Source organism: Oryx dammah, unplaced genomic scaffold, assembly GCF_014754425.2.
Source record: "Oryx dammah isolate SB20612 unplaced genomic scaffold, SCBI_Odam_1.1 HiC_scaffold_10, whole genome shotgun sequence".
NCBI lineage: Eukaryota > Metazoa > Chordata > Mammalia > Artiodactyla > Bovidae > Oryx > Oryx dammah.
In genome coordinates, this window is record NW_024070194.1 from 78,835,267 (window position 1) to 78,858,209 (window position 22,943).

Sequence of the window (22,943 nt, forward strand, 5' to 3'; positions counted from 1 at the left end):
TCGACCCACCCACAAATAACCACAATTAGCTATCCTTTTATTCTCTTTTAACACAGGAGCTTGGAAAATATTTTCCCTTGACCCTTGCAGCCCATCGTGGCCAACAGCTTCTGAGGGTTTGAGCCACGATCTAGCTCCTAAATAGTCACGCTTTCCCGTAGAACGTACCCCACATAGGGGTCAAAACTTGGTGCACCTTTCAGGGGAAATCGATCTTTTCCCTAAAGAGATCCCCTCCAACACAGCAGCAGGACCCCCCAGAAAGGGGCTGGTAGAGGCGTTGGGCAGGTTTCCTTTGACCTTGGTTGTGACCTAGAGTATCGCTGTTTCCACTGATACCCCAGAGAAGCCCAGTTGTGCTGCTGGGCGACGGCGGGGAGACAGTCTCTCCCAGGCTGGGCTCGGGCCACCCAGAGCGGCTCCGAGGCCGCCTACAGGTGCAATCCCGGCACTGCGTCCCGGGCGGCGGGGCGGGTAGGCGCGAGCCCCAGGGCTCCGGCCTCGCCGCCGGCCGCTCGCCGAGCCTGCGCGGGGTCCGCGCCCCCCTACCCCGCCGACCTCCCCGCCTTCGCCCCGGCGCGGTTGGAGAAGGAAGCCGGGGGCCCTCTCGGGCTCCGCAGACTCGGATTTGGGCGGCAGCGGGGCGCGGCCGAGGCTTCCCCTCGCCTCTGCGGCCAGCCCGGCTCCGGGAAAGTTTTCCCAAGTTCCCAGCAGCGCCGGCCCAGGTCGCCTCCGCGGGGCGAGCAGCCGGCGGCCCGCGCGCCAGCCCCGCCGCCGCCAGCCGCGCGCTCCGGGCGACGCGCTCGCTCGCTCTCGGGGAGCGGGCCCGGCGCCCGGGGCGAAGCCGCAGCTGACGCAGTCGGCTCGGAAGGCGGAAGCCGCCCCGCTCCGACCGCTCCGCAGCGCCGCGGCGCCTACACCCCGACGTGCAGCCCGCGGCTCACTGCCCAGAGCGCCCGAGGGGGCGGTCTGCGCGGGGCCCGCGCGCCCCCGAACAACAGAGCCTTCACGTCCCCTCGCGCTCCGCCCGCTCCCGCCAGCCCCGAACGCCCGCAGGTGGGGGGTCTGCACCGGCCCCAAGCACCCGCGCCGCCCCGCGCGTCGCGGAGCCCCCGGGCCCTTCCCCGTTCCCCCCAGCGCCGGGGGCGTGGCGCTGGTGGGCACGCCCCTCATGAATATGAACGGGCGCATGCGCCGGCCCCGCGCGCTGGGTAGAGGTGGCCAGCCCGGGCCGCGGCTCCCAGACCGGCTCCCTGAGTCCCTCTCCGAGAGCCGGGCGGGCGGGCACGCGTCATTGTGCTACCTGCGGCTGGTCCGCGAGCTGGGCTCTGGCTTTTTTTTTTTTCTTCCTCCCCTCCCTCCCTCCTCTTCAAGCAGCTGATCCGAAAGGGAATAAAAGGCTGCGCATAATCATAATAATAAAAGAAGGGGAGCTCGAGAGAAGGAAAGAAAGCCAGGAGGTGGAAGAGGAGGGGGAGCGCCTCAAAGAAGCCGTCAGAATAATAAAAGGAGGCCGGGCTCTTTGCCTTCTGGAACGGGCCGCTCTTGAAAGGGCTTTTGAAAAGTGGTGTTGTTTTCCAGTCGTGCATGCTCCAATCGGCGGAGTATATTAGAGCCGGGACGCGGCGGCCGCAGGGGCAGCGGCGACGGCAGCACCGGCGGCAGCACCAGCGCGAGCAGCAGCGGCGGCGGCGTCCCGAGTGCCCGCGGCGCGCAGCGCAGCGATGCGGTCCCCACGGACGCGCGGCCGGCCCGGGCGCCCCCTGAGCCTCCTGCTCGCCCTGCTCTGTGCCCTGCGAGCCAAGGTAGGAGCCCGCCGGGCCTCCCTCCCCGGCCCGCCCTCTCCTTCCCCTCGCGGCTCTCCTGGACGCCTGCGGTTGAGCGTCTGGAGCGGGCTTCGGAGCCCCGGGGCTCCGGCTCCCGCCTGGGCCCCTACGCCCGGTAGGCTGCACCTGGACCAGGGGGACCCCCGGGCTCCCAAATGTACCCTCCAGGCTAGGCAGAACGCGCGTTCGCGCCGCTCCTGTTCCCAGGGGACCGTCGTGTCGGATTGTTCCCACACTCGAGCCTCTTAAGCCCGGGGATCGCGTTGAGTCCTTGCACCCAGTTTTGCAAAATGAGTTTCACTTGGCGCCAAGGGCTCGTCGGGGAGGGCGGGGAGGGAGTAGTCGCTTCCACCCTCGAAGAAAACAACTTTCCCCTGCGCTGACCTCTCTCCCTCCCTCGCCGGCAGGTGTGCGGGGCCTCCGGGCAGTTCGAGTTGGAGATCCTGTCCATGGAGAACGTGAACGGGGAGCTTCAGAACGGGAACTGCTGCGGCGGCTCCCGGAACCCGGGGGACCGCAAGTGCTCCCGCGACGAGTGTGACACGTACTTCAAAGTGTGCCTCAAGGAGTACCAGTCGCGCGTCACGGCCGGGGGGCCGTGCAGCTTCGGCTCGGGGTCCACGCCTGTCATCGGGGGCAACACTTTCGACCTCAAAGCCAGTCGCGGCAACGGACGCAACCGCATCGTGCTGCCTTTCAGTTTCGCCTGGCCGGTGAGTGGCGGCCGGGCAGGGGGTCGGACCCGCCGGCCGAGCTCTGCTTTCTCTTGCGAGAGGAGAGGGATTTAAAGGGCCTTGGCTGGAAACTCGGCGCAGGCCCGGGACGTCGATGGGGGTAGTGGTGGTCAGGGAGCCGGGGCTCTGTGCTAGATCTTGGCAGGCCCCAGCCCGGATGCTTTTTGCTCCGCGCGCAAAAAAAAAAAAAAAAAAAAGTGGAAAGTGGGGCTCGAGAGGGTATTGTCGGGCAAGGCTCCCGGGAGGGCCGGTTGAAACTTGCAACTTGGAGGCCCCAGAGTAACCGCCCGAGCCAGGGGTCATTATGGATGATCTTTGCTCAACCAATTAAACCTGATGCGCTGTGGAAGGCGGCTGGGCACAATTCTGGCCTCCGAACGCCGTCCAATTGGCACCCTCCCGTTTCCCGTGAGCAGCCCGGAGGGCGGGCGTGTCCTTCCTGGAGGGTGTGGGGAGCCCGCTTCCCGCTGCTCCCCGGGAGATTTCGGTGCGTGCGGGGGCGCGCTCCGGACCGGGTTAGGGCCAGGGGGGGCCGGCGCCGCGGGCTGGCCGGGCTCTCGCCCGCGCCGCGGGCCCGGGAGCCTCCGCCCCCTGCCGTTCCCTTCCTGCCCTCGCCCCCGCGCGGCGTAGCTCTGGTGGCCTCACTTCCAGCGGTTCCCGGGCTCTGGAACAGCTGTGTTTGCAAACTTCCCCGGGAAGGGCGGGGGTGCGCCCTCGTCCGGCAGGCGCGCGGCCCCCGTGAACACTTGGGGGGCGCGCAGAAGCCTAGAACGGGCGGCCCGCCCGAGGCAGGCCCTGCGGGAGCAAATACACAGACCCCCGGCTCCAGAGCCGCTCCAGGCCCGGGCCCCGCCGGCAGACCCTGCCGCGAGGCCCCGGCAGCATCCCGAGATGGGAGGAAGGAGACGAGCGCGGTCGCAGCAGGAAGGGGAGGGGGACGTGTGTGTGCCCTCTGGCCCACTCCCGCCGCCCGGGAGGCGTGACTCTGTGCCAGGACTGGGGCTCGCCGGCCCGGCGCTGGGCGGGCGGGCGGTGAGAGGGGGCTCTCGGTAACCCGCTGGGTCCTCTCAGCCACGTGCTCGGACGGGGCGCGCTCTGCCGCCTCCTACCGCGGGCTGGGGCTGGGATCCTGACTGCGGGAGGAGGGAGGGAGCTGGCCTCGGAGTGTGTGGGAAGCCCCGGCGGCTCTCGAGGCCCGCGCTGACTGGAGCTGGCACTACAAAGTGCCCTCTGCCTGTCTGAGATAAGACAGTTATCTGAAACGTGCCATTAAAAGGGGCTTATAAACCCCTGTGGTTTGTGGGATTCTGTGAGAACGGAGGACTGGGCCTGTTGCGGGATTTCATTTTTACAAAGAGTGTTTATCTTGTTTGTTAATACCCTATTAGGGAGAACTAAGCTGAAGAGGTTGGCCACGTTTTAATCTGGCTGGACTCAAGTTTACTGTGAGGACTGACGGCCCTCGCCCTTGACCGTGTGTTTGGAGTTAGGGGGAAGGGGCCCGCAGGTGGCTCCACCGCCGGCAGGATCCGTGTGGAGCCCCTCGCTTTTCACAAGACCATAAAAGGAATCCTATTAGTGATGTGGGAAAGCTGCAGGGCTGGCTGAGGCTCCTCGTGGGGAGCAGGGTCAGAGAAGCAGCTGGGATGAGCACCGGGAGGCTTGCTCCCGAGGCTGGCTGGGGAGGCTGACCCAGAAGGTGTGTCTGTCTCCTTTTGACATTTGGCAGTGAGCCCTAGATGGGAATGAGCGGAAGTGGTGTATGAGGGCAGGGAGCCGATTGATTCGCTGGTGCTCTTCTGTGGTTTCCAGGCCCCACGGGTCACCAACCATGAAATAGACTCTTGGCTTTTCTCAAATGGGGAAGACGGCTGGGGCTGCAGTGCGAGTGTGGTTCTTTTGAAGCTGGGCCAAATGCCTGTGTCCCTCATAAACACGTCCCCACCCCATCACCCCCAGAAGGGCTGCTGTGCCGTGTAAGCCTGACTTCCCACGGGAGTGTGGACTTGGGGTGTGCCCTGTTGTTTGCTCCAGTGTAGCTGGAGAAACCCTAAGGTCTGTAACGTGCAAGAATGAGTGTTAACTGAAGTGAAAGCACTTAGGTAGCTGGATAAGTATCGAAGTAGATTGCACAGCTTCATTTCAGCTTGCCAATTAAATATTAATGAGTGTGTCTATTTAAAGGGGCTATCTTGAATAGGTGATAGCTGAATTGGGTACAGAATTCAAGGAGGATATGGTTTTTTAAAACAAACACCTTGAACTTCCAGGCCCCAAAGCTTCTAACCCTTAGGCAGCCACTGTTACCATCTGCATGGGTCCTCCCAGGTTTGCTGAAAGTGGTAGAGAGGTGGTTCAGAGTGCAGAGAAGGTCACTTTAGAAGGTGGTGTAATTCACGTCTTTTGTTTGGAATTATGACCCAAATCAAACAACTGCTCATGGTCTGGAATGGGAGAAGAGGAAATGATTCGGTCAGATGTGAAGTATAATCCACAGTGCCCTTGTGAGAAGGTCTATGCTGTGGGTCTGCCCTCTAGACAATATCTGATTATGTCCCACTTGGGTCCACTGCCCCAGCCTGGTGGTGGTTTTCTTCCCCGGCTTCTAATTACCCTAGCAGTGCTGCTGGAAGGGGCTTGACTTGAAGCACTGAGCCTGATTTATGATCCTCCAATCAGGGGACCCAGTGATAAGACCATACATTATCAAAGGTAATTGGGCTCAACGGGAAAAGATTGGGGAATAACCATTTAGAAATCACTGAAATGGGTAAGTTGCACTTTCCAAAATTAGTACTAAATCCCAGGAGTGCCTGCTCATTAAAAATACATTAGTGTAATTACCACCATCCAGCCTGAAAAGCTTTTTAGGAACCCCAGTTCGCTCTCCTGATGCTTTGCTGGCCTTAGAGTGAAGTGAATCTGGAGAAACTTTGTCAGAAGTAGTTCAGGCACCTCACCTCTCAGCCTCTTATTTAAATGCCATTGACACTGGGTAATTCAGGTGCTATAAGGTTAGTTACAGACTGCAACTGACATGCCTTTGACTTTTATGCTGTCCTTCCGGGTCCCTGGGACTTCACTTGTAAATTCCCTGATAAAGAATCTGCCTGCAATTCGGGAGACCTGGGTTCAACCACTGGGTTGGGAAGATCCCCTGGCGAAGGGAAAGGCTACCCACTCTAGTATTCTGGCCTAGAGAATTCCATGGACTGTATCGTCCATGGGGTCTCATAGAGTCAGACATGACTGAGTGACTCTCACTTTCCAGGTCCCTGGGAAGCCAGTGGAGGGATGGGGTTCTCATTGGACCTGGCCCCTTTCTGCAGTCAGAATGTGCCACCCACGTGATCAGTGTGTGTGCACACAAACAGCTCACGTGTGTACATGCTCATAGCAAGGGACTTTCTGTGTGTGGGGAAAACACCCTTTGCCCTAAAACACCTCCCTCATACTAAAGCGATGAAATGATATGTCTGCATTGCAAAACCTGGCTGGGGAGAAAATTGAGCTGTGCTCACTTGGTGCTGTGGGTCTGCAGAATGGCTGCTCCCCACGTGGACTCCCTGTGCAAGGTACTATGTTTCTCATAGTTTTTTCCTCTTCCAGGTGTAGCCTCGGTGTGTTCTTCTCCTTGTTGTCTTGTTTCTTAGCAACTTACTCAAATCTCCAGTACTTACATGAGTTTGCAACCCACCAATTCCACACCCATCATTCTACAGGGACTTCAAACATTTCTCAAGACTGGTAGAGCTTTTGGCATGCAGGCACTTAGGGAAGTTGGGTGGGTGAGGAGGAGGGGCAGCAGCCCCTTACAAAGCACGCAGCCTCCCAGAAAGCCAGCCATCTGAACGCTGCCTAAAATCTGTACAGCAACCGGTTGTAACGGACCTTTGGATGGAAGGCATGTGAAAAGTTTAGGCATGGAGGGAAAATGTTATCTATGGAAAAACGAAGCCAAGGCAACAAAGAGTCTTCGTGTCCTGATCTGAAAACAGGAATACAGAGGCCTGGGCTAGATTTGGAGCAGCCGCTGGCCCATTGTAGGAGGGCCAGAACCTGGTTCTAGTGCCAAGTGTTCAAGAGTAGTTACCGTGTAAGAATACATAATCTCTGGACATGCATACAATTAGCATGGTAATCTGTAAAGGCAAATATTCCTGAGAATTCCCCTTGGTAAACTTCTAGAGACATGTTTCTACCCTCTCTGCCGAGGTGAGATGCCAAGCTGCTCCAGTCTTTAAATACATTAAAAAAAAAGTTAGACCCAAACACAGCTAAGCTAGTTTTCAACTTTAGGAAGATGTTTTTAATAGTACACATGGAAAGTGATGATTCTTGGGTTTTCTAGGGGAGGAGGAGTAGGCTTCTGGGTTCCGAAATGTCCTGCTTCTACCTGGTGGCGGGGGCGGGGCGTTGCTGGGGGGCGGTTTGGTGTGGGGGGCCGGTAAGTGCCTGTGTTGTGATTCCCATACTGGTCTCTGATCCCTCCCCTGTGGCCCTTGATTTTATGGCACCAAAGACATTTGTCTCTGGTGCAGTGTGTGTGCAGGGAGTCAGTTCCACAGCGTTGGTCCCAGTGGTTAAAAGTGGTACATAAATAGTCAAACGTCCAGGGTCCTCTACCAGCTCAGCCCAGTCTCTGTGCACTTTTGGTAAATGAGTAGAAAGGCATCTTGTTCAGGCTTGCTCTGCGTGAACCGGACGGTTGTGCTTGGCTGGCTTCTCGGTATTCTATCTATTAACCTCGCCACCCTTTTGTAACTGGTGCATTTAATTATCAGTGGGATGCTTTTCAGACAGGTAGGGGTAATGATGGGAAAGGGGGTGGGGGCATCTCATTGACAGTCTCCAATCTGGATCCGAGCTTTGGGGCCCTGCTTGGTGAGTCTTTGAGGTGGGGTTTCATGAGAAAATCACCCTTTGTAACCAGATCAGACTCTATTGAAATGTCAAGCCCTGCAGACTAAATTGCTTTCTATGACTGAGGTTTCAGCTGTCCGCCATGGGGTGGCTGTCCCTGCTGTGTGCCTCACTTTGCCCAAACCCCGCCACACACGTGAGTTGTCGGGGTGAGCACGTGTGTACCCACACATGGCATTTCTGGAGCCTTTATGTAATATGTTTGTGCCTGGAATATATTCTACTCTGGCCACCCAGACGCAGGCAGGACAATAGTGTGGCCGGATTGACTGAAACGAGGATTACAGGGAATAATGCCGCCGCCTTACAAATAGTGCAGATACAGGGCCAGCCACAGGACGCGACCGTCGAGTCAGCAGAGCCCAGGGCCCCAGCCTGACCGGGGCAATGACTGCATACAATGGCCCCCTGGGCACACTGGGCACTCCCAGGGTGCGCCCCTGCCGCCCGCCGGGGCCTCTGGACGTTGCATGCGTGCCATTTGCAGGGTGGGTTGTCTGTGGCCGTCAGCTTGGCAGGAGGGGAAACAGCCACTTCTCAGGGCTTGGTTTGGCTACCACTGTTGCCAGGAAGAGGAAGCTCCCAGCTGTCAGCACAATCACCCTTGTTTCTCACATCCCCCCTTCTTAATGTGGCAATTAAGTGCTTGCCACTCTGCCCAGTGCCAAGGTAACCCCCACAGGCGGGATGGGTGTGGAACCCGGGCCTCCCGCAGCCCAGGTGCCAGGGGCGGGGGCAGGCACAGGGGCGCTTTGAGGCCAGGACCCTCCTTGATAGTAGAATCCCAGGACATCCTCTCCAAAGGGCCTTCTGAAAGCTGACCATTGCGCCTTCCTGCTGCACAGAATGGAGACCCACCTCCCTGGTTGCCAGGTTCCCTGGAGCTGGGGAGGGGCAGAGCCACTCTCTGTGAGCCCAAACTGAAGGCCTGATCCTGCCCATCCCTCCTGCTTTGCCCCCTGGCTGTTCTTCTGGAAAAAAAGGAAAAATAGATGAATGCCAGGTAGTTTATATAAGAATCCTATTCTCATAGCTTGAAACCAAGAAAAATCCAGGTGTGTGCAGTTTTCTTTTGTGTTTCTTTGGGGGTGGGGGTGTTTGTATGAACTTATCAGTAAGTTGGAACACCTGCCAGTTATCTCTCCTGCCCCCCATGCCACGCTGTGAGGAGGGCCGTGGGACTCTGCCTCCCTTGGGGTTAGGTTGGCAGCGGCCATTGGGGTGTGAATGATTGTAGCGGAATGCCAACTTGGGACCTGGTACCTGGCCTTGACGGCATAAGGTGTGCATGCATGGTCTGGACCCTGGAGTCTGGATGTGCCTTGTGGGATGCACAGAGGTCAAACATGGGCCTGGGAAAAGTTAAAGCTCCCTGGCAACTAATAATCATTGCCAAATGATCTCGATTGCTGATCTATAGTGTGGGGACAGAGTGGAGGACGAGAGTGCCTAATAGGGGCCTCCGAAGGATTCTTTGCCTTGAAGGTTGGGTGGGGAGGAGTCCTAGAACTGTGGTCCCTGCTCTGAAGCCTGGGAGTGAGATGGTCCAAGATGGCTAATGCTGCAGCCCCCAGCCCACCTCTGTCTCCTAGAAGGCGGTTTGTGGGAAGACCCAGATGAGGGCCCTCCTTCCCCTCCGGGCGGGGCGTGTTGGCTAGCGGCTTCTGAGGTCTCCTAGTTCTGGGAGGATGAGTCTGAAGGCAGCCTGGCCTCCTAGGACCTTGTGTGAGAACGATGCCACCCCCTCCCTTGAGCATTAAGCAGTCGCTGCTGTCACGCCAGCTGATCCCAGAGGCCCTTCCTTGCGTGGGGCTTGTGGGCATTACATGTTTAGTGCTGGTGCAAGTCTGTCAGAACGCGCGTGTTGGTGCGTTTAATCAGAGGATAAATTGCAACAATATGTGCAAGTGGAGAGGTGGGTCTCATTGTGACTAGTAAGTGAAGGGCTTCGCTATCCAGCATCAGCCCCACATGTGGCCTTGTTTGGACCTGGCTCTCATCTCATGTCTGTAGAGAAACTTCACTTCTTGCTGTTCTCAGGGAGGGGTCCTGTAATTTGTAGGAAATCGTAGGAAATGCAGAGGCAGTAAATAAGGTGTAACTTTCGCTAATAAAATATCAACAATGACAGCAGTGAATTTGGACCTCTGGCCGGTCGCAGGAGAGGGCTGGGTATATGCCCCGGCTTGCCTGGTTCTGCTTGCTTCTCAGAGCATTTTCCCACAGTTATCAGTGAACGAAATGGAATCCTACTCTGCTTTGAGTATGAAACATATTTCGGCTGAATTCCAAGGCAGGGTCTATCACAAGATATTTTTATATTCAAAGACCTGCTGGGTCGCTGTGTGAGCAGTAAGCTTGCCTTGAGTTATGAATGAAGCTCCTTTTTTTTTTTTTTTTTTAAATTTTTCCCCCCCCCCTTCAGTTTTTGCCTTCACCTTGTAGTTACCTTCTTGTGGCACAGTATTGTTTGATCGATATACACTGCTCTTCCCAGCATACTGGTGGTGGATAGTGAAAGGCAGGGGGTGGGCACAGAAACGTTCACGTGCCCTTCCTCCCCATCCCACCCACTCCTGGACATATTTCCCATCATGAAGACAGCAGACGCTTTCTTGTGTTTTGTGAGACTGACCTCATCCTAAGTTACAAATGAAGATTTGAGTAAAAGTGGGAATTTGCTAATGGCTTGGATTTTGGGGGGAGAGGTGGAATTCTGAGATAAGCTGAAAGATAAAAGGTGCCTTCAGTAGAATGGCTGGCATCCCGCCAGCGTCCAGGGACTTTGTTTGGTTAGTGGACTCTGATTATTCCTGGAATGTTAGATCTTATTGAAAGATAAGTTTATCAATAAATATAACCATAGAGTGCAGCTCTTTCTTCCTTTTATACTTTCTTTCCTATCATCTACCAGCACCCCCGCCCCCAGCAATGTGCACCCCTAAGTTAGGTTACTGCCTTTGTCTTCAGAGTCTCTTTGCACCTACCCACCCCTCCTGCTTCCTAGAGTCACCTGATACTTGTGGGAGCTGAGATGGTCTCACACAGACAGGGCTTTCAAAGGGGTTCTGGAAAGGAAAGGGGGCCCCCCAGGGGCCTCCCCAGCAAGGCCCGGAGAGAAACAGCAGCCCGCAGCCCTCCTCAGTGGACGAGCACCCCCACTCCCCAGCCCGGATACCTGGGCGGCTTAGCTGAGTCACGTCTTTGTGCAGCTTGCTCAGGCGTCAGGCTCAGGGGCTGGGAAGTTTGGGGGAACCACCCGCCGAGTGTGCACAAATTGGGAAGTGGCATTTCCCACTCGGAACTTGGGGCTACCTGCCTGCGGACGATAGGGAGCGCTGTGTCTTCTGTCAACTTGGGGTGGGTGCTGGGGGTGCGTAGGGAGCTGGTCTGGGTCTGAACACCCGGGACCTCGCTTCACGGCAAAGACGGGTCCTGTCTTGGCGCACGGTTTTGTTTGGCAGAGTGTGCAGGCAGGCCGAGAAAACCTGACCTTTGTGAGCTGACCCCGGTTTCTGAATACTGAGCTGTTGTTTATCTGTGTTTCAGAGGTCCTACACTTTGCTTGTGGAGGCGTGGGATTCCAGCAATGACACTGTCCGTAAGTATCCAACCATGGGCTCAAGCTGTGAGTCTGGAAGCACACAGCAGGTCCCCGGGCCTGTCAGAGCTCTTCTGTACCCACCCCCCCCCCCCCCCCCGCCGAACCTCTCCATGGAACCTTTTTCCATTCCTTCCCCTAGAATGTTCCCTTGGAATATTAAGTGGCCAGAACAGATTTCTAGTTAACTCAGCCCCTGAATACAGGCCTTAGATTATCTTTAGGATAGAGATCTTAATGGTTTTACAACTCTAAAACCTTGTAGACTGTGAAAGGATCAAAGTCGTGACTTTTAAAAAGTCCATTTAAATTTTAAGTGAGCGTTTAATCTCTCATCAGAAAGATAAAGCCCCAGAGAGATGGCTCTGGGCTCGAAAGACCGACCTTGAATTTCACTCGGTGGGCAGGTGAGCCCTGAGTGGTCTGTTTCCCACACTGGGCATGACAGTCCTTTCGCTGAAGCTGGTTCCAGTGCCTCGTGGCCACCGCGCTGGCCTTGTCCCCTTCTGAAAGCTGACCCTGTTCTCAGCACGGGGCCCTCTAGGGGTGGGCGGGCGGGTGGGCGCAGGGGTTGGGGGAGCCCTGGAGGACGCGAGTGGGAATGGCAGCCATCTGGCTAGAACAGGGCCTCGGCTCTTGAATTGCACCTTCTCACTATGCCTCCCCTCCCTGGCTGATTCTGTCAGTTCCCCATTGCCCGCAACGGGGTGGTTGTCATGGGGAATCTTGGTGCACACTGAAATCCGAGTCTGCCTGCTCAAGAGGAGGGGCTCATCAGCCCGCTGTCCCTGACCTCTCCCTCTGCGGGGCTCATCCTCTGACCCTGACCCTTGGAGTGTTGCTGCTGGTAACATTTCCCTCTCTTCTCGCCTTACTTTTTCTTCCTGACTCTGGGATCGGTGAACACCAGAAAGGGCACCGTCGGGCCTGCCCTGTCTCACTGGGCCGCCTGGGCCCACCTGGTTGCTGCTGAGCCCATTACCAGGGGCTGCAGGCTGCTGGCTCACCCCCTCCCTTTGGCATCTGAGTCGAGATCTGTCGTCCCCGAGTGATGCCCTGTCCCGCTGTTGGGGGGGTGGGCGGGGACTCTGTGCCCAGCCTGGGTTGCAGCTGCTGCCAGTCAGGGTTGTGGGCACCTGTTGGTTCTGCTCCCTCCCCTGCCATGCGTTGGGGGCTGGGTGAGCGTTATGTCACAGGGGCCTGGTTGCAGCGGTCACTAAGCATTGGGGTGATGGGGGTGGGGCAGGAATAGGCTCCTCAGCTCTCCTGGTGTCCATGTTGACACAGGTTGGTGGAGCAAGCATCCTTGAGGTTCCCACTGGCTCCTAATGAGAGCCGGATCAGGATACCTGCCAGGGTCTGCAGAGAGCCCCGAGCATCTGCAGGGCCCTTCCAAGGCCTCCCATCAACCCACAGGCCAGGGGGCTCCTCCCTGGAAGCGGAGGCCCGCCCAGAGCTGCCTGGGGTTGTCTGCTCCATTTGGAGGTTCTGGAACCTCTCGTCCCTTGCTGGGAGGTGAAACCATGGAAGTGCACCGAAACGTTGGGCTGGGGATAAAGGGCTTTCAGACCTTTACTCCTGCAGTGAAGGGTTGCCTCCAAGTCACGGGGTGTCCCCTGCAGGGCACTGAGGCTCACGTTGTGAACCCGATGAGGAGGGGCTGGAGTTTGCTGGGAGTGGCTTACCCACTTGCTGTTTCAGCCTTCCTTTCGCAGTGCTTCCAAGGTATCCTGAATTATAGCATGGTCAGAACCCAATGTGTCATCTTCCCTTCCCAAAGCAGAGCTTGCCTAGGGCCCTCAATGGGTGACTGGCAGCAGCGTTTGAACGCCCAGGACCATAAGCCAGGAGTCTGGGCGGCACTGCCTATGTACCGCCCTCTCTCCGCGTCGGCGTCTAATCCACCTCCGAGTCCTGAAAGTCTTGTGTCCAGCACCTCACTGGCATCCCGCTGGAGTCCTGGTCTGTGCCACCGTCTGCTCCTGCCTGAACTCCTACAGTAACGGCTGAATTAATGGATCTCTGTCTGCCCTGGTCTACTTCTGGTGCTCTCTGCGTGCTCCTGCCATCTTCATCTTTTCAAAGTGTAACGTTTGAGTGTCACCTTTCTAAGAGCCATTTGGCAGCTTCCTGTTGTCCTTGGGACAAGTATCTGTGTGGCACCAAAGCCACTCACGCAGCCCGGCTTTGTCTCCCTGCCTGCTCCATCTCACACGCTGCACTGTCATCTGTCGCGGCCGTATGATCATACCCCACCAGTCACCTTTCTGTTCTCAAAGGCATCACATTCTCTCCTGCCTCAAGGCCTTTGCACATGCTATTCCCTCTCCCTAGAGTATTTCGCTTTTTACTCCCTTCACGCTCTATGCCTCCCAAGGGGACTGTCCTCCACGAGGGCAGAACCTGAAGATGTGTAGTAACCCAAGTGGAGTTGGCTGCTCTTTAAGGACCAAACAAGGCTTCAGTTTTAGAGGCAGAGCCCTGAGCTTTGGAACTGAGAATTCCTTCTCACAGCAGCTCTGCAGTGAACCCTGAGGAGCAGAGCCTGGGCTACGCGAAGCCCAGGAGATACACATGTGTTAGAAAGTATTGTCTGAGGCTGGCCTTGCTGTCATCTGCCCTCAAGGTCATCACTGTTACCTCTCAGGACTGTGCTATCTAAGGGTGTAGATTTTACTGTTTCCCAGAGCAAATGATTTCTTTTTATCACTCTGATCAATAGGTATGTAAACACGAGTTGGCATCCTTAGACCAGGTTTTCCTTATATCTTACTTAGCCTTCTTGGCCAAGGTTGCCGTCTAGATTTGTGGTTGGTGTGGTTCCAGGGTTCTGCTCATACTTGCCTCTCATGCCCTCCTCCTTGGCCTGCAGAACTGTTGTGGGTGCTTTGCCTTCCATCTTCACACAGTTCACGATTGCAGGAAGGCCTGCTAATATCCCCTTCTACTCTCTTTATTACTATTTATTATCATTATTATTTTTGGCTGTGCTGCAAGGCCTGTGGGATCTTAGTTCCCAGACCAGAAATCGAACCAGCGTCCCCTTCATTAGAATGTGGATTCTTAACCACTGGACTGCCAGGGAAGTCCCCTTCCAGTCTTAATACTAGACTGCTGACTGAACTCTCCCAGAAACACTGGTAGTGCCCCGAGCTGATAGGAAGAGTGATTCAGGTGGCAGGAGCTTAGAAGAAGCAGTCAGTAGACATGCTCTCTCTAACCCGGATCCAGGGAGTGTGTCACAGACACACTAGACTCCCTCTCAGCCCTTAGGGGGAATCTGTCATGCAGGTGTGAGGGCAGCTGTACAGCCCTGTCCGCCCCATTGAGGATTCCGACGTGATGTCCCACAACGTCTCCCAGAAACAGAAAGCATACCAGAGCACTGACTGATGACACGGCAGCCTATGCCTTTCGGATTACCTTGGACTCCCGTCTGAACTGTTTGTTGTTACCTGCCTGAGTGGAGGGGAGGCCTTGGAGCGAGGGCCAGTGTGTTTAAGTAATTCCTTTATTAAGATCTCGTCGTCACATGGTAATAGCTCACTCCACTTTTTAATTGAACCAGCAGAGCAAACACACAGTTAATAGAGGGACATTTTTGTCATTCTTCGGCCCATGTTTATTTGCAAAACTCAGGTTAGGAAGGCGCTCTCTGCAAGTGCTTCATGCGTGCTGGGGTGTAGGTCTGCAGGTATGCGGGCTTGTCCAAGGCTTGTCCTGCCCAAAGGTAAGCGCCCAGAGGGTGCGGACTGGGTGCTGTTTGAGGTGGAGGGTGGCCGAGGCCACCCAGGAGGCCCGTGACCTGGTCACCTGTGGCGTTTGCCCAGCCTTGCAAATGAGCACAGGCCCTGGGCCTAGAAAAACAGGGGTGTGGGTGGGTAAGAATCACAAAGATACTGCATGCAGGCTCTAACGGTCGCTCCAAGGCGGCCTTGGATTTGACAAGGTGTCCAGGGTTGGTGCTAGCAGGTTTAAGAAAATAAACCCAGGACCAGGCTGGGTACTGACGTGGGGCCTCGCTTCCTTCTCTCAGCCCTGCCCTGAGCTCTGGACACCTGAGTTTGGAGCTGTTTTTGTATTTGTCTCTTACCCGACTAGATGATGAGTGACCTCAGGGCAGGGACCACTGCCTCTTTCTGGGGCCGTTTCGGCCCTGGGTGAGTCTAGGCACTCTTTAAGGAACTTGACTTGGTTCGAAAAAACCCTCAGCCCACCTGTCTGTAAACTGGGGTGAATGATTTTCCCATCTGCCCTCTGGGCAAAGGTGAAAGTTCAAATACATCAAGTTCGTGGTATTGCTGTTTAAACACCAGCTTAAGAGGCAGCAAAGTTTTCAACTTAAAAAAAACACCCAAAATTACTCTCTGGTTTCCAGTGGAGAGTTTGGGAGTAGACACAGCTTTTCTAAAGCAAAATACACAACTCTAAAACCAGAAAAGAAAGGTTGCTAACCTTGACCTGGGATAAGGAAATTTCTTGGAGAGTAGCCTTCCATAAGAGAGGGGCCTCTTTCTATTACATATACAGAGCTTTTGCAAACCAGTATTACCAACAGCAATAGAAGATTTGGTGAAGGAGAGAAACAGGCTTGCAGTTCAGGGGAACAGATACACATGGTTTTGTCAAAAGGGTCCCCACCATTACTTACATACCCATTAAATGAGAAGGTCCAATAACAGACAGTGTTGGCACTGCTGTTGGGAAAGTTTCCTCTGCTGGTGGGAGAGCAGAAGGACAGGGCTTCGTTTCTGGTGGTTGGAGTTTTCTGGGTGGAAGTGGGTTGTTTATGTGTGTGTCTTTGACCTAGTACTTTCTGGGATATTTCTTTCTTTTAGAACCACATGCAGGCATATATGTTCAAGGCTGTTCCTTGTGGCCTTACTTATTAACAAAAGGCCCCAAACCACCTCAATGCACATGTCAGAAGCGAGGTAAATAATTTCACTTTATTGAAATACTGGAAGTAAGAAGGTAAATGTATGGTGGTTGCCTCTGGAGAGGGAGGTGAATGGCTCACTTTCTGCCCTTTTGTACTGTTTGAATTTTTTACCAGGTGCATTTGTTATTAAAAATCATCAGAATGGTTGGGGGAGAAATCTCCGATGTGAAGGTCACTGTGATTAATCCTTTTTTTTTTTCCCCTCTAGAACCTGACAGCCTCATTGAAAAGGCTTCCTACTCAGGCATGATCAACCCCGGCCGGCAGTGGCAGACGCTGAAGCAGAACACAGGGGTTGCCCACTTTGAGTATCAGATTCGAGTAACCTGCGATGACTATTACTACGGCTTCGGCTGCAATAAGTTCTGCCGACCCAGAGACGACTTCTTTGGACACTATGCCTGCGACCAGAATGGGAACAAAACGTGCATGGAAGGCTGGATGGGCCCAGAGTGCAACAAAGGTGTGTGAATATGCTCGACGGCTGTCACCGTGAGGGCCAGGGTCTCAACCGCCTCCAGTCAGGTGGCATCTCGGGCTGGGAGATGGGGGCTGTTTGCTAGGCCCCAAATACAAAGCTGCTGTCGGTACCCCTCCCCCAGTGAGCCTTGCCCGCTAACCCCACACAGCGGCTTCATCTCTGGAGCACTGACCCGGGCTAAACGGATGCCACCTGATGCCCAGACCCTCCAGCTCAGCCTGTGAATGGCTGACACGGGTGTGTGCGGGCCACACCCCCGCGGCCTTGATTCAGGGCTGCCGTCCGCACTCCAGAGCTGCTCCTGGGATTGGACCAAGGCCAGGCTCCGGCTCATTCCAATTCCGGCTCAGCCTCTTCTCCTCTGCTTGCTGCCCTCAGCGCCTTCTCTCTGCCCGACCCCGCTTCTCAGGGTCCGTGCTTAAGGCCCCTGACCTCACACAGATGCTGGCTGAGGCGGGGTTACCCAGCCAGTGTCTGAGAGCCTGTGAGAAACGACACCCTGGGCTCAAGGTGGCCTCCCGGCAGCCTTCACTGGGCATCTCTGGGGGCACGGCCTTGGGGGAGAGAGTGAGCGGTGAATCGAATGTACCCACAGTGGGATATACCTCCAGACATCCCATCGACTGTCAGCCCCGACTGCTAGAACGCAGGGAGTTAGCACCAGTTCACAGATGTGCACAGAATTGTCTGTGGGCTTCACCTTTACAAAGCTTCTCATTCAGAGCAAATTGGGGGGTAATTCTAGTTAACCATCTAATAGGCCCTTACGAACATTAACGCACTTTGCTTGGTTCATATAATTTGGTAAATTCCTTTAAGATAAACTCAATTTAAAAAATGAATTTTTGAACTGTGGCTGAAGGGCAGGGCAAAGAAGAATTTGCTGGTCTCTCGGGCAAAAATGCTTTCTTAAATAATTAGAGACAGGAATTTGAAAAGGTAGCCTTTCTGGGATCCAAATGAAAGGACTGATAAACATATTTTAAATAGTTGGTGTCCTAAAAATCAGTAACAGTTACTTAAAACGATCTGCCCACTATTTTTTAATGTCTGTTCAAAAATTTTTGTCTGTAAAGGAAGCAGAATTGCTTTGTAGGAATACTTTACAAAAAAAAAAAAAAAAAAAGTACCGCTAGATCCGGCTGGTGGATTAGCCTGCCAAGCAAGGTCGGCCTGGTTGGCTTTGTGAGTCCCGTGGGGTTTCTGAGACCCAGATGTTTGGTTGGAGGGTTCTAGGAAGGCTGGAGGATGGAAGAAGGAAGATGACCGGGGGAGGATTAGGCCTTCTGTTTGTTTTGGGGGGCGGGCGAGCAGGGCAGGTATCCTTCAGAGGCACCCCTTCCCCTACCCACTTGACTGCTTTTTGTCCACAAATAGCGTCGCGTTTGAGGATCTGCTCGTGTGGCCTTGAAGTTTAAAGCTGGATTCGTTCTTGGGGCACCTCCCATCTTGCTCTCCTTAAAGTGTGCTTGAAATGAGACCTCTTAAAACAGTGGATTTTGTCGGTGGAGGCCATTCCCGTGACTGTGGCCGTGTGAGAGACTGGCAGTGCTGACACATCCTTCTTTGTTTTCCTTTTTTATCTTTTTTTACAGCTATTTGCCGACAGGGCTGTAGCCCCAAGCATGGGTCTTGCAAACTCCCAGGCGATTGCAGGTAAACAACTTGACTTTTTCTCCCCCCTAATAATTATCCCTTTAATGCGAAAAGAGGACTGACTCTACTGTGAATATGCCTATCTTTCATTGGAGGACAAGAAAACTTGACCAAAAAAAAATTCAGATAAGCACATCCGAAGCTTATTAAATTATACCAGCTGTCCACTGGAATGTACATGCTTCTCTCTTGGGAAAAAAAAAACTTCTGGGCATAGTGAGTGACTTCATGTATTAACGGTTCTGTAAATTGATAACACGTTGTTATAATCTTCTCCTTCAAGTGCTAATGGACTGTCCAGGACTGGGTTGGTGCTGCGGGCTCTCTCCTCCCCCACCGCCGCGGTGTTCGGTCTCCCGGCCCTCCCCCACTTTTCCCATCAGTAGGGAAAGTGGAGCATTCTTTAGAATGGGATTAGCACGAGCTCCTGGCCCCTTCGCAGGCGGGAGCCGGCCGGTGCTGAGAGGTTAATGGCTGGGCTGGAATCTTGTCAGTTGAGCCTGATGAATGTAGACTTTTGCTGCCGACCTTTGAAGTCTGTTCTTTTATGGCCCGGGACAATGCAAGAAGCCAAACCTAGTCCTCCCCCCGCCGCTTCCCGCTTACAGCTTTTGGAACTTCTTGAAATGTGCATCATGCCCATCTGGGAAGGACGTGTCTCAGGAAATGCTGTGTGTGTCTGTGGCATTTTGACAGGAGCACCCGCTTTACTCCCCTCCCAAACCTGAAGGATTAGCAGATTTAACGTGACACTACATGGGTCCTTCGGACCTGTTGTTTTCGCCCCCAAAGCCACTCCAGTTTGAGCCAAGGGCAGCTCACGAATCTGTAGTCTAGAGCAGTGCCTCTCAAACTGAGTTACCTGGGGCTCTTGTGAGGTCTCGAATTCTGAGGCGGTGGGGGGCGGGTAGGGGGAGGCGGGGAGGACATCGAGTCTCAGCAGTTGCAGCAAGCGTCCAGTGATGCTGCTGTTGCTGGAGGGACAAACCTCTGTACTCAGTGCCATTCCTCTAATTAACTGGGGGGGTGTGGAAATGCAGGTTCCAGGGTACCACGCTGCACCCAGATGATCCCACTCCCTCAGCTGGGCCCAGAGATCTGCATTTTGACCGGCCTACCTCAGCCTCATGGTTTTGCTGCTCAGAAAGTCTAGAGGACCTCTGTGGTCGCCTGCACCTCGGGTGCTCCCTGCTGCCTCTGCTCGCCTCCGGGAGCGCTGAGCTCTGAGGCTTGAGGCTGAAATGTAGAGCTCAGGGCCACTGAGGTCAAATGGAAGAGGCTGCTCTGAGATGTCTCTGTCCTTGCACTCCAGAGAGGCGGTTGTGCTCTGGGAGGCCGAGGGGGTTTGGGGCGGACCCTACCAGAGGGGGCAGCTGGCGCCATCAGGGGGAGCAGGCCCTGCTCCTGAAGGGTGCTCGTGGGTTCAGAGCAGCCGAGCTCGCGGGCACCCGCCAGGCCTGCGTTGGACTCAGATGACTATCAGCCAGGGGCTGATTTCTGCTCCCGTCATCAGAATAAACACGCCGCTGCCAGGGGAGGCCCTCCCAGCCAGAACAACAGGCTTTGTCTCCAGAGCTGAGCCCTTCCTCTCTCAAAGTCTCCCTCCCACTCCTGCCTGGACACGCAGGCCCTTACTGACTGAAGGTGTGACTTTCCCACACGGCATTTGCATAGCCTCCCACCCAGCTCCTTCCCCTTCCCTTGAAAGAAAAATGAAAACAGAACCTTCTCGAGGCCCGAGGAAGTTCTAGTTGGCCCTGCTGCTCACGTAGCTGGATGGCCCGCAACCTGTAAGTGGCCCTCTGGATGGTGGCCGAGAAGGGTGTGTTTTTGTTCTGTTTCCTCCGCATGAGAGAACCTGCCTGCCTCTCTTGCTCCCCAGTCGACCTGGGTTCCTTTTCCTGGACGCACGGTCTTGCTTCATTGCGAGCCTGCCAATAATATCAAACTTAATTGTGAATCATCCTGTGAGGAAAGTCGCTTCAATTTCTCATGAGAACCTTAATCATATATTATTAAACTGGGATAACTTTGTGGATGCCTGTTTTAGGGTCAGTATTTTTATTTGTTTTCTTTTGAAGTCATCCGTGGCCTCTTGTGGTTCCTTTTTTATGCTTGGGGATCCAGTCTCTCATTAATTAAGAGCTGAGGGCAGGTCCTCAGCTGTCTCTTCTTGTATTTTGTTAAGCAGATTGAAGAGGTGTAGCAAACCCTCATTTGGGAGGGAATAGAGGAAAGACAGTGACAAGAATGCTATTTCCAAATCAACTCCCTCTTAATATCTACCTTCTAGGCTAAGAAGCATCACTCTGAGCTCCCACCAACTTGAGGGTCCACTTTTAAAGAAATTGCTAACAAAGCATTGACTTGGTTCTTATTTTACTCCATTAAATAGTCATTTGTCATTTAGACTGAAGTTTCATTTCAGATCAACCGGAATCCTGTGTCTGATTTTTAAACCACACATCCTGGTGGTTCTCTGTACTGGGGCGTGGATAGCTTACTCTTAGAAGTTAGGAAGTGGTTAGTCAGAATTCTCAGGGGCTAAGTTGACTCGCGGCCATGGGTGATTAGCTATTAGCTGGATCCCTATAATTTTCCCATGACGAAGGTTTTTAGCTTGCCTTCAGCTCTCTGGAAGTATCTTGGGGTGCTTGTTTTCCCAAGTTCAGCTGAATGGGAAGGGGGAGACGGTTCTGACACGGCTTTCGTGGGCCCACCGTGGAAATGCTTGGCTGTTGCTCTCCCTTGCTCACTCTGCCATGGGGGCCCCCTCCCCTCTGCTCCAACCTGTTTGCTGAAGCTGGATTTCTGAGAAGACACAGTTGCAGAGGGCTTGAAACCTGAGGGAAGAGCAGCTGAGCCCTGCCCCAGGTGAAGGTGTGTGCTTTGGTTTTGTTTGAGGATCAAAGGCACTCTCTGGCCTCCAAAGAGTCCGATTAGTGATGCGCTTATTTACAAAGGAAACGCACCCCCATTCCCCAATACTGGATAAACTGAGTTGACTTGGTTTTTGCAAAGTGAGAAATAACTGCTACAGAATAAAGAGCATAAGCAGCCACGATGATGGGTCATAGGTCACCCACAGAGCTGGCTCTGAGCACCGTCCGCTTTCCTTGGCTGTCCCTGCAGACGTGTCCAGAGATCCAACCCCATCTCTGTGAGGAAGGGTGCCCCCTCCCTCCTTGTCCCGTCTCAGGACGCCTCCTTGGGAGGCAGTTTCCTGCCACCCTTGATACCTTGATGCCTTGTTGTGTGCTGGGGTCACGACTTGCTCTGGGAGGGGCTCCAGTGGACTGCGGTATAAAACGCCACATTTGCAGGACTTGTGCGTGGCTGCTGTCACTGGAGGGAGAGCCCTCTACTCCGCACCCAGGGCTTGATTGATTCCCCACCCTGGGCTCCTGTGGGAACCGAGAAGAGAGAGGGGCTTTGTGCAGGAAGGCCCTGCACGGGCCTCTCCCTAGACAGCCCGCCTTTTGTCGGGAGTCACCTGGGCCTGGGAGGGGCCCTCGGTCCCACTGTGAAAATGTTTGTTTAGAGGGAACCCCTGGACGGACCTTGAGCGTCTGCCAGGGGGTCACCAGAACTAGCGAGCCTGGGCTTTGAGCGCTTGTGTTTTCCGGCTCGGCTCTCCCCGCCAGCTCTGGAGGATAAGGGCTGGCGTGCTGTGTGTCCCCAGGTGCCAGTATGGCTGGCAGGGCCTGTACTGTGACAAGTGCATCCCGCACCCCGGCTGCGTCCACGGCACGTGTAACGAGCCCTGGCAGTGCCTCTGCGAGACCAACTGGGGCGGCCAGCTCTGCGACAAAGGTGCGTCCACGCAGGGGCTGGGTTCCCATTTATTTCGAATCTGCTTGAACTTGCCTTTAATGCTGTGAGTTTGGGTTTATTTCTCTTGGTTTTAGTTTGTAAAGAGGAATGGGTCTTGGAACGCAGCAGATGGGCAGCCTCTCTGATCTTTGAGAGACTTCTTTGGGGTCTTTTTGGCAGATCTCAACTACTGCGGGACCCACCAGCCGTGTCTCAATGGGGGAACTTGTAGCAACACAGGGCCTGACAAATACCAGTGTTCCTGCCCCGAAGGGTACTCCGGGCCCAACTGTGAAATCGGTAAGTGGTCTAGGCGCAGAGAGAGCCCCTTTTCTACTTTCTGTCTGCTCAACTCAAATACACTTAAAGACTTGGAAAAGGTGAAACTGTCCTCCGGTGTTAAGACCTGTGCTCCCAGCAGCTCCGTGGCTCTCTGAAACCTCCCTCCCGTTGCTCAAGTGTTTTGGGTGTGGCTGATTGCACTGGGGCGGCGTGTGCAGGGCAGTGACCCATCTCCCAGTCGGAAGCTGGGAGAAAGGTGACCAGAGCTTAGCGAGAAAGATGACTTCCTTTTTCCCCAGACACAGTGGGGTTGGGTCCCACGCTTGCTTTCACTTCTATTTTTTTTTAAGTATTTATTTATTTTAAATTGATTGGTTTACAACATTGGTTTGATTTATTGATCATACATCAACATGAATTAATATGCTGTACATGGGATTCCCTGGTGGCTCAGACAGTAAAGCGTCTGGCTGCAATGCGGGAGACCTGGGTTTGATCCCTGGGTTGGGAAGATCCCCTGGAGAAGGAAATGGCAACCCACTCCGGTATTCTTGCCTAGAAAATCCCATGAATGGAGGAGCCTGGTGGGCTGCAGTCCGTGGGTTCGCAGAGTCGGACACGGCTGAGCGACTTCCCTTTCACTTTTCTTTCACATATGTTAACACAGGTGTGCATATGTCCTCTG

The 22,943-nt window shown here is 54.6% G+C and overlaps 1 protein-coding gene across 1 annotated transcript in view; it reads left to right on the plus strand.

The window, feature by feature from the left end:
- Positions 1–1,251: 1,251 nt before the first annotated feature.
- The window catches only part of JAG1 (jagged canonical Notch ligand 1), a 35,387-nt gene continuing 13,695 nt past the window's right edge, over positions 1,252–22,943 (plus strand). Inside the window, exons 1-7 of the mRNA XM_040248296.1 lie at positions 1,252–1,805; positions 2,234–2,539; positions 11,033–11,084; positions 16,235–16,489; positions 18,103–18,163; positions 21,846–21,976; positions 22,157–22,276. Coding sequence (XP_040104230.1) covers positions 1,725–1,805; positions 2,234–2,539; positions 11,033–11,084; positions 16,235–16,489; positions 18,103–18,163; positions 21,846–21,976; positions 22,157–22,276 — 1,006 coding nt within the window. The 5' untranslated portion in view covers positions 1,252–1,724. The remainder of the gene's footprint in view (positions 1,806–2,233; positions 2,540–11,032; positions 11,085–16,234; positions 16,490–18,102; positions 18,164–21,845; positions 21,977–22,156; positions 22,277–22,943) is intronic.